This window comes from Cynocephalus volans, chromosome 1, assembly GCF_027409185.1.
Source record: "Cynocephalus volans isolate mCynVol1 chromosome 1, mCynVol1.pri, whole genome shotgun sequence".
In the NCBI taxonomy this organism is placed as follows: domain Eukaryota; kingdom Metazoa; phylum Chordata; class Mammalia; order Dermoptera; family Cynocephalidae; genus Cynocephalus; species Cynocephalus volans.
In genome coordinates this window covers 181,509,093-181,520,606 of record NC_084460.1, presented here as the reverse complement: position 1 = coordinate 181,520,606, position 11,514 = coordinate 181,509,093, and the positions used below count along the sequence as shown (strand labels likewise).

At 44.0% G+C, this 11,514-nt stretch overlaps 1 protein-coding gene across 1 annotated transcript; it reads left to right on the top strand.

Moving 5' to 3' along the window:
• Positions 1–1,489: 1,489 nt before the first annotated feature.
• Positions 1,490–2,245, top strand: C1H21orf140 (chromosome 1 C21orf140 homolog). The gene has a single exon (XM_063089978.1). It carries the CDS (start codon positions 1,490–1,492, stop codon positions 2,243–2,245), a length of 756 nt encoding a protein of 251 aa, XP_062946048.1.
• Positions 2,246–11,514: the final 9,269 nt, after the last annotated feature.

The following is an 11,514-nucleotide window of genomic DNA, read 5'->3' as shown; positions in this document are numbered from 1 at the left end:
TTTTTAGAAATCATTTTATTTTTATTTTTGATTTTTTTTTTAAATGTGAAATGTTTACGTTTTCCAGAGTCAAAACTACAAAACAAGATACATTCAGAGAAGTCTAGAGTTCTCATTTCTTCCCTCCCTCCTGCTCTCTCCTTCCCCTTGTAGGTAAGCATTTTTAGTGTTTGGTTTATTCTTCGGTTATTTCTAAATGAAAATATTAGCAAATATGCATATATATGATAATATAAAATATAATATATTATATGTACTTTTCTATGCTTCTGAACAAGGTTCTCATATCCATAATTGCAAATTGGATGACAGAGGCAAAGAACTGTTGTCTTAGAGTTAACCTCATTGCACTATACAGGGTTTCGCACTGCCATTTCAGGCCATAGGGTCCCTTGGGGTTGGGGGGGGTCACTGAACAGGGGTACTCTGGGACCACTTCAACCAGAGCTGCCATCCTACATATTTGGCATCCACATCAAATTTGGTCTGAAAAATGGCTTCCATTACTAAAAGAAAAATCCTAGGAGAAAATGACCACAAGTCAACTATCAACCCAAACCTGCTGATCCTGGCCTCTGGGAGAGGCTGCTTGGGGAACATATGCTTCATGTTAACTTTACTAAGATGGATAACTTTACTAAGATGCTAACTTTACTCACTGTCTGGGGTTGCCTAAACTTGAGTCCCAAGAAAACTTGGGGGGGGGAATCCTCATCGATTCAACAGTAGAGAAAAGGACCTGATAAATTATTTCATCCGTGTCTTCGAGGGAATCCCTTATGCCCACTTATGAAATGTCTTTAGCTCTGACTAAGGGGAAAAGTGAAGAGGCTGTTAGAAGTCAAAGCAAACTGTCATTTTGCCTGAATATATAAAATTTAGAGTTTTCCAGCTGGGGTATTTAATCAGCTCAAGAATTGGCAGCCCCAGTGAAAGGTAGCTGTGCAGGCTGAGTTCCCTTTGCTATTTGCCATACCCTACTTCTGCCACCTGCCAAAACCACTCTTGATTGTGCAAGTGGACAGGAAGCTGGCACAAAGTCCATGCATATGCAGAGATACACCACACAAGCCCAGGCCTCACTGGATGTGTCATGACAATACCATACCCCTGGTGCCTGCACAATGCCTGGTACACAGTAGGTGCTCAGTAAATATTTTTGGAATGGATGAATGAATGCTACCCACAGAAAATGCTACTTTGACATCACTTAGGTCATCACTGTTAAAAGATTGCCAACCCCTGTCCCAGACCTATTGCAGAAGTGATGTCAAAGTAGCACTTTCTATGAGTAGTATTTGCCAATCCCATTTCATTAGGCTACAAAAGAGTTGTTCTGAGTATGTGTTACATGATGCTTTGAAACCCAAAGTGTATCTGTGGGGCTGGCACAGCTGTAAGAAAGCCCTTTATGAGGTCATCACCCCATACTTGCCAGATCTCTGCAGATAGAGACATACAAGCTTTTAAAAACACTTGAGGAGCCACCATGCTTTATTTCGCAAACCCTCTTCTAAGAAACATCATTATCAGAAGTCAATTTGATAGCATCAAGAGGAAGCAATGCCTCCAATATCTGAAAACTCTGAGAATGTTGCAATATGATGGATTCAAGACTGTATATTTTGGGGAAACTGATATCCCAGAAAGTCTTGTAACTGGGGAAGATTTTAGTGACGGATATTCCATTCAGACTCCAACTTGGTACATTGTGCATGCTGGTGGTAGTGAAGGATGGGTGCCTTGGAAATATCGGATGTTCCTAAGAGATGAGCTGTGCATCAAAGAAGAACATGGCCTCTTCTCTGAGTTCTGTGATGTGGTAAAGAAGGCCTACGGAAAGTGTGCCATCGTGGTCAAAGAGAGAAGGAGGCAGGATGAGATGAGGCCAGAGGAAGACAGAGAGACTGAGGCCCAGTCCTATGTCCCAATGGTTATTAACTCAACAAGCATTGTGTGTTGCCCAGAAGTAGCCAAGTCTTATGGCCATCAATTACTCTCTCTGCCTTCCCCTTACAATTACCTGAACCCTTTAGACTCAGCCTGGTCTTCTCTGAAATGGTTTATCATCAATAACAGAAAAGAGTTTTGTTTGCAGTCCATTGACAGTATCTATTCTTACCACTATATACTTTTCAGTGATTTAATTAGCAAAGGGATTGAAAGGATAAACCCAAGCAAATGGAGAACATTAACTAAAAAAGTACAGAGATGGGAAAACTACTATCTCGGGAAATTTTCTTAAGGGCTATTCCTCAAACAAACTGAGACTCTGCTGCAGCCAAAGATACTTCAATAGTGACCTCAAAGAGAGGCTGTGGGAACTTAAAGGTTCCTAAGGATGTTGGCCAAGTGCTTTGAGTTTACTGGAGGTTTTATTAAAGCTTTTTGGTTAATTGGGGATCTCAACTCTCATCTGTTAAGATGAGAGGGCTTTGTCAATGGGAGGACTGGGGCCAACTCAGCCCAAAGGAGGATGCTGGTAAGCAGGGATGAGGAGGATTAAAGGTTATGTGGTTAAAATTTAGGTCAGAAAAAAAGAGCCAAGTGTGTGATTACAGAAAAAAGTCAAAATTAAGTAGTCTGTCAAACTGTTTCAGCCCACCAAAATAATTCACAGGAAGCCAACTTGCCGTCAGCAAGAGACATTGTCCAGATGGTGGCTGAGCAAGACTCTTGCTTTCCTATTGTCCTTCCTTCCTTGTCAGCAAGGTGGTGGAGGGTGAGTGAAAGGCATCCAAGGAGGCAAACCTCCTCCAGACCCTCCAAGGCAAGTTGTTGGTCCCAAAAAGGGACCTGGAAAAATATAATAGTGATTGGTTCAAGCGGGACTTGGGTGAGTAGGTAGCATGAATGGGATCTGCAGAACCTCACTTATCCAACCCATCTCCCATCCCAACTCCAAGAATGCCAGAGTCATGAGACTTTGCCATGGAGGTTCACCATGGACCCTGTAGCTGGGCTGTCCGCAGCTGGCACAACAAGATCCTATTCAGCTTTGGGGCTGCTGCTGCCAGGGGTGGTAAGGATTTGTGATTGTATTTTTCACTTTAATAGGAAAAGGCCTGACCCCTATTTAATGTATCATAAAAGTCACTCTTATTTATATATGTTCTTGCAGTAATTTCACAATAGAAGTAATCATTCTGAGGTGTGTAAAAACCTATGGGATGTTGATAGCGAGGAAGAGGCTGTGTATGTGGAGACGGGATGTATGGAAACTCTGTTCTTTTCACTCAGTTTTTCTGTGAACCCAAAAAACAGCTGCAAAAAATAAACCCTATTAAAAAATAACTTATGAAATGTCCACCCAGCTCCTAGCAGGCTTAACTTTGCATCAGATTGTGAAGCCAGCTTCCTGACAGCCAAATGCAGAAAACGTACTCTTTGTCTTTGTTCCCTCCTAAACTTCCCTATATTGTTAAGATTTTGTCAGATGGAAATAGAGATTTAATGCTTTCCAGCAACTAAGTGGTAGACGTCTGCATCATTTTGTTATTGTTAAAAGAGGAATCTTACTATGCATTTTATTTGGGGATGAATTGGACCCAAAACAACCAACCAGTCAGAACCAGGAAGTTTCAGTTTTTGTAGATCACACTTTACAACCGACAGGGCTGTGTTAGTTTCCTGTGGCTTCTGTAACAATGCTGTGGTTTTAACATCCCCCCAAACTCATGTTGGAACTTAACTCCCAGTAAGGCGGTGGAAGGTGGGGCCTTTAGTACGTGATTAGATCACAAAGACTGTGCCCTAGTGAATAGATTGATACATTCATGGAGTAATGGGTTGATACTTTAATGGTTGTCAGGGGTGTGGTTCTGATGGCTTTATAAGGAGAGCAAGTGAAAAGGGTAGCTCTCTTGCTCATGCCATTCTCACCATGTGACATTCTGGTTACCAGAAGACTCTGTAGAATTCCCACCCAGAAGAAGGTCCTCACCAGATGCACCACCTGGACCATGGACTTCTCAGCTTCCAAAACTGTAAGAAGGAAATTTGTGTCTTGGTAAATTACCCAGTTTCAGGTATTCTGTTATAAGCAACAGAAAACTAATACAAGCAAATTGCTACAAACTTGGCAGTTTAAAACAACAGAAATTTATTCTCCCCCAGTTCTGGAAGCAAGAAGTCAGAAATCAATTCCACTGAACCAAAGTCAAGGTGTCAGCAGGGCCACGCTCTCTCCAGAGGCTCTAGGGGAGAATCTGTTCCTTGCCTCTTCCAGATTCTGGTGGTTGCCAGCATTGCTTGGCTTGTGGACACATCACTTTCTCCTCTTCTGTGTCAAATCTTCTCTGCCTCCCTCTTATAAGGACACTTGTGATTATACTTAGGGCCCACCTGGATAATCCAGAATCATCTTCACATCTCAAAGTCCTTAACTTGATCACATCTGCAAAGACTCTTTTTCCAAATAAGGTAACATTCACCTTATTCTAGGGAATAAGGTGAATCCTTGTTCCAGGGATTAGGACTTGAATACTTTGGGGGACCATATTGAGCCATCCACAGGAAAGTTTTGTTCTGCCGATTAAAATATTGTATTTCCCATCAGCAATTAACCTGGTGAAACAACTCTTATTGTGTAGTATATTTGTGTGGTCTTTTCCTCCATCTATTTCATGTATGTTTTAGGATTTAAGTTTCTTGAGAGCAAGTGATAGTACTCAAGCTTGGTCACATCAATGTGCTGTCACTGTGCAGACCCAAGTGTAGGTAGCCTGAGTTTTGGGATATAAATGGACTTTACTCCCACATCATATTTATTACATGCCTACCCAGGGTTCTGGAATAATAAGCACTAACAGCTATACATGCTTGTTAGCTTATTTTATCCTCACAACCATCTGTGATGTAGAAATTACTGTTAGCTCCATTTTATGCATGTGGAAAACTAAGGCACAGTGTGATTATGTAACTTGCTCCTGTGCAAAGGAGCTAAGATCAATTCCAGAGTTTACACTTAGAGCCATTATTCATGCTGCCTTTCTACTAATGAGTAGCTCATTTAATCCTCAGAACAACCCTATTGGTTAGGTTCCATCATTTTCCCATTTTACAGATGAAGAAGCTGAGACATTGAGAAGTCACTAGGGCCGTCAGATTCTAAAGTCCATGCTCCTAACCATCATGCTTAGCTTTGTTCTTGAAGCCCAGCTTTTTTTTATTTATATGGCAACAGACCAGACATCAGCTGGCATAATGGCCATCTCCAACTGGACACCAAAATAAAATGCATTTCATCCCAAATAAGGAAGAGCCAGAGTACCTTTTAAAGACACATTATTTTGCAGTGAGAAAAAAAGAAAATGAATGTTTTTAGGTTATCAGATAAACAAGATAAACCAACAGACCTATTTTTGTTTGAAAACCAAAACAATTTCATAAAATGGGATAGGGCTCTATTCCTCTGAGGCTTTGTCTAGTCATTAGAAAAGCACGCAGAGAAAAGAGAATGTCAGTATAACAAGAGAGACCAAAAGGGTCACATTTAATGGGCAATTTAGTTACATAAGATTATATTCATAATTAAGAAATGTTGCTTTATACTAAACATGGAAACTTCCGGCAGAAAGTACTGGGCTTTGGGAACCGGATGGACCTAGTTGGAATCTCAGATTTCCAACTTTTTATCTATAAGACTTTGGACAAGTTGCTTTACTTCCCTGAGGCTCAGTGAACTCATTAGTAAAATAGGTCGAGGGCTCTAATGCGGTGTAACTTGTGCTATGCCCTCACATCACCTCTGAAACCTACTGAGTGCTCAAAACACTGGAGCTCATATTATTACAGCTCAGGCCAAGGTCAAAGCAAATGCATCCACAATTAGACTTAATGCCACTGAACTCATTTCCTTTTTACTCTTTGGAGAACATTTTTGCCTCTTTTTATCACTGGGATATAATGAGAGTAGACACATCTTAAGATACTTTCATCAAAGGAAACTTTGTTCTCTGGCATTTCTTTTAAGGCCATCTGCAATAGGTTAGGGAACTAATAATAATAAGAGGTTTCTTCTGGTGGGAGTGGGACAGGGAGGCTGGTGAGTACAACCCAGACTCTTTGGGAGTAGCCATGTCTAATGCACCAATTGAAATAAACAGTGGCTGACACCACACAGCAACACGGGGTTGAGCCACATACTTGTAGACGAGTTCTCTGGAAGAAAGCTCAGGATGTTGGAGGCACTATTCTTCCTCTAAGTGGTTGGTTGGTAGAACATCCCATCCTCTCTGGCCTTTGCCATCTCCAGCAACTGCAACGACACTCCCTTCCCATATACCAGGGTGACGCTCAAGGAGGTGGTGTGTTAGCAAACGGTGCTGCCCCTAGAACAAGCCAAGAGATCAATAAGCACATGGAATCCATTACCCTCTGGCTCAATCCAGTTGGGATGCATGGAGCCCCGCCTGGCCAATCAGAGGGCTTAGCTGCTCACCCAGGTGGTACACACTCCTTCCATGTGTGATTATTTTGCCATATACAAACCATTTTTACAGACTTGACCTCATTCAATTCAGATGACTGTGCTGACTGACGACAGGGAGGGCAGTGATCTCTAAGCCCAGTTTACAAATGTAGACAAGGCTGCAGTAGTAACTGACTCACCTAGGCAGATAGACAATAGTGGTGAGAGGAGGACCAGGACCAGAATCCAAGTCTTCCTTGCACCCGTCTCCAGCTGGCTCCATGCATCAGCTAGGATTAAGTTCAACTGTGAGCAGCGGAGACCTAACCACAGAGATCTTAACAAAATAGAAGGTACCTCACCCCATTGCCAAAACTAAGAAGTACCAAGGTGGCAGTTCCAGGGTGATATGATGAATTGGTCAACAAGAGCCCAGGGTCTTATCTTTGTGCTGCATTATCCTAGACTTGGTTCAGGCCTCAAAGTCGCCTCATAGCTCAAAATGGCTGCTGAGCAAGCCATTGCATGAGCATTCCAGGCAGCAAAGAAGGAGAAAGGAAGGAGGAAGGGCTCATCCCATCCCTTTCAAGGAGCCTCCTAGGAAGGCCCATGCAACACTTTCACTTAAATCTCATTGCCCAGACTTGGTCACAAGGGAAGCTGGGAAATGCACTTTTATTTTGGGTGGCAATGTGACCAGCCAGGTAAAAATCAGGATTCAGTTACTAGGGAGAAGGGGAGAAGGAATATTGAGGTAGGCAACCAGCAGTCTCGACGACACTCCCTGCTCCCCTTCCTTTGGTGTTACCAGTCATCCACTTGTCAAACATTTGAGCACCTTCTACGTGCCTGGTGTGAGTGCCAGGGGTACAAAGGAAAACAAGCCCGGAGCCTCAAGATGGTCACAGCATTGTGGGGTCTGCGGGGACTACCTCTGGTCAGTGAGGTGTTAGAGGGTCAGTTATAAAGATTCAGAGTCACAGGCAGAGCTACAGGAAGAGGTGAAACTGGACCAGATGACAGAGGAAGAGAGGGGATTTCATCACAGGGAGGAAAAGAGGAAGGCCCACCCAGGCAGCAGGATGCACAAGTGTACTGAGTCCACCTTTCACACAATGTTAAACAAAAATTATGGGAGACCATCGTTTTGGACTGAGCTCCTGCACTCAGCCCCAACAGACCAGAACAAACCTAAATGGAGTCACTCATGCTAAATGCCACACAGTCAAACTGAAACTTTAAGGAAGCAGGTAGATTCCCAAACAGACCAGTTTTTCCTGAAAACAGGATATTCCAATTTACCTGTGTCGGCATAACAAGGAAGTCCCCTCTGCTTTAAACCTTACAAAGAAAGTCACCTGATGTCAACCAATCAGCTTTTTACCCTATTGTTCTGTTTCCTGCTTTCTACCTTACAAAACTCACTGTTCTGCCACTGCCTGGTGAGAGCCCTCATTCTATTTTATAGAATGGAGGCTGCCCCATTCATGAATCAAGAATATAAGCCAATGATATCGGGCACGGGTGTGTGCATGTGCATTTTTCAGGCCTGATCATAGGCAATTACAAGGCTTGACCTAGCAGGCCTCCCAGGGAAGCTGCCTTCCCCACGCCAGGCTTGGGCATAGCCAGGACATGGCAGTCCCGGAGGCAGGGAGCTGCAGTCAAGGGCTCAGGCCCCCTGGCCGGCCCTGCTCTTACCCAGGTCTGAATTCAGCCCTCCACCCACCATACCCAGCACCCGCCCACACCTCCACAGAAGACCCTGCCTCAACACTAAAGGGGAAATGAAGGTTCCAGCTCCAGCTCGGAGTCCCTAAACTTCCCCTTCCCCCTCACATTCACCAGAACCTTCAGTCCCCAGCCCCTGGTCCCCGGTCCCCTCCTCTCTTCCTCCTACAAGTGCAGGCTTAACCTCCCTTCTTCCAGAAAAGCCTTCCCCTCAATCCCACCTTCCTAGAAGGCTGCCAGTGTTTCTTTCCCCTCCTTTGATATGTACAGGGTGCTGTGAAGTTGGGAAACATACAACTTCTTAAATAATATGTTCATAACATTTTCAAGTAATCAGCTCACTGTGTTTTCCAGTGACCTCCAAATTTCAAGCAATGGGGCTAATTGTGAATCTGAGAAAAGTACAATAAATACATTAAAGAGTGTCCAAAACATCTAGAAACACAAAGAAAGTAGTGAGACAACTATTTGATACTAACCAGTTATTTATTTGTAACCAATATATTTAAAAGTTTGTTTGACTTTGCAGACACTACACACACACACAAACACACACACAAACTTAAACTTACAAAAATGCAGCTCTGTCTCTTCCTTACATCCTATCAGCTCCTCAGCTCAACACAGCCTACCTCTGTCACCATCATGTCACTGACGCTGCCACCTTGAAGCTCTTATAACCCAGACTTCAAAGTACAGTAACTCTTGCTAGGCCTCCTTTAGTCAGCTCAGATCCAATAGCACAGCAGTGAAAAGTGCAGGCCCAGAGCTAGACAGCAAAGTCTAAACCCTGTCTCTGCCTCGCACCAGCTGAGGACCTTAGACCAGGCTGTTAACTTGTGCCTCAGTTCCCTGATTTGTGAAAAGGGGATGGGAGGCTGTCATGAGGTAGCAGGCATGAAGATTCTGGAGGAGCATGGGCTGAGCAGGAACTCGCACTGCGCTCCCTGGTTGCTGCCTCTCACCCTGCTTCACAGAGCGCTCTGTCCCAGGCTCACCTGCTGGCTCATCTCCCTCTGCCCATCGTTTAAACATCTATCTCTAAAGGAGGGGCAAGGATGACCTCAGGAGAGTCACCTGGGGTGCTCAACTCACAAACTCCTGCTCTCTCTACCACGGGTTCTGATGCGGTGGCTCTGGAATCCAGCACAGGAGCCTGCACTGTAAACAGCCTCTCACGCTCGCTCAAGTTTAAGACCCACTCTCCATCCTCTTTTCCTCTAGAAGCTCTCCCTTTGTTGATATCCGACCTCACTCTGACACAGATGAGACCTGCACCGAAGAACTGGTGTCTGGTGCCCCACGAGGAACTTCTTCACACCCTGGTCATTCACGCGTGTTTCTGGGAGTGAAGCCTGACCTCCCCAAGGCCAGGCCTGGGTTCCACTCGCCTCTATGCCCTTGAGGCCCAGCACAGAGCAGGGTGCTAAGCAGAGTACAAGGAACATTTGTGTCATCAAGTCAGGGTGGACGCAGTACTGCAAGGCCCAGGCATCTGAAAGTCTTCAGGAATAAGTCATTCAGACAGCTGTTTCCCAATAGACGAGAATCTGAAGATAGCTTGGGGAGAGGTAACCTTATTAAAGAATCCCAGATCTTTGGTTCGAACTATTTGGTTTCTAAAATACATTATGTACATCTCTGCCTCATTCAATAGAGTATATGAAAGTTTAACATTTTCTTAATGACTGGGGTCATCATGATGAACCTGACGTCATCACGTGGTGTGCCAGTGTGGGCTGTTGGCCATTGCAGTCTGGAGCATGGAGATCGCACAATTTCTCGGGCCTGGTCTGTTTCCTAAAGACCTCTGTCTTGCTCAAAGGTATTTCTGCTGCCAACAGCCTTTCTTCCTTTCTGCCTATAGTATGTTTTATGCTTGAAGACCAAATAAACATGTTGGGAATGTGTGTAATAAGATCAAGTAGGCTCTACATGAGGGATCCTGGTGATCTCCTGTTGGTGGAGAACATGGATTTTGGTTCATGCTCTTCGCAACATCTTTCAGCAACCCAGGGGCAGTCATGTCCTTTTTATGTATTCACTCTCTACTACGGTCCAGAGAGCTGCTGGGTAGCTGGTTCAGATGGGGTCCAGGTAGTAGGCTTCACCAATCTCCCTATCTACACCCAGCCATGCTTCCACGCATCCAACCGATTATTTAAAATCAAACTACAACAGAGTTCCTGTTTGGTGTAACAAAAACATTTTGGAAATAGATAGTGATGATGGCTGTACAACATTGTGAATGTAGTTAATACCACTAAACTGTACACTGAAAAGTGGCTTAAATGGCAAGATTTACATTATATATATTGTACCAAAATTTAAAATACAATTTGGGAACAGAGGAGAAAAAATCAAACTACAAATCTACCGATTTCATGTACATGTGGAGTGAACGATATCAATAACTCCGATTACTGATTAATCATCTCCCTCTAGTGCTAGAAGAGTGTCTAGGAAAGTTAACTGAAAACAAAACAAAAACAAGATGCTATTTATAGAAAACCCATGGGCGTGATCTGTGGTTTAGTCCAATCCTTAGGTCTTCTTCTACCAGATTTTCCAAGAAGATGGCCAGATGTTCCACAAATTCCAAAGATTAGCTTTAAACCCCAAAGCCCAGAAAAGCACCTGTGTTTAAAATAAGCATGAATATCCACTGGTCAGGCATACTTAGATGAAAAGCCTACAGACTTTCCACCTTGGATTATGATGCACATGGTGTGTGTGCACGTGGGAGGAAACGGTGGCCAGAGGTTGGGGGTCTTATGCCAGCCATGCTGCAAGCAGGTGTACCAGTCTTGCAGCCTGGGAAGTAAGCAGAGGCCAAGCCCCTAGAGCGTGGGCATTGACCAGGCTGTAGAGGGCTCCCTGACAAAGGTGGGAGGGTAGGATTCTGGATTCCACCTGAGCAGGTCTTGGAAGCATGGGGGCCAGGCCTCAGAAATCAAGGGCATTAAACCTCTGCTCCGGTCATGTGTTCATGCCCAAACAGGACTCCAGGCCACAGTGAAGCCAGTCAGAATGGGGTCTCCAGAGCTCCCAAGCAAAGGCTGGATTAGCATCCTACAGGGGGCTGAGGGATGAGCTAACTTAACGTCTCCTTTTGACTACTTTGAGATTTGCAGCCTATATGGTCAGGGACTATTCTGTACTTAGAACTTCGATCCTATGTAAATTCTTTCCTGCTTTCTAAATTATTATTAAGAACATCCAGCAACCATAGTAAAATTTATGATTTATAACTCCCTTTACTCCTCACGTTTAAAATGCAAAGTTGTACAAAACCAGGCCAGGCTAGGATAGACATCTATTAAAACACTCATGCAAATGAGACCAAACTTAGGGCTCCACCATACTTAGGG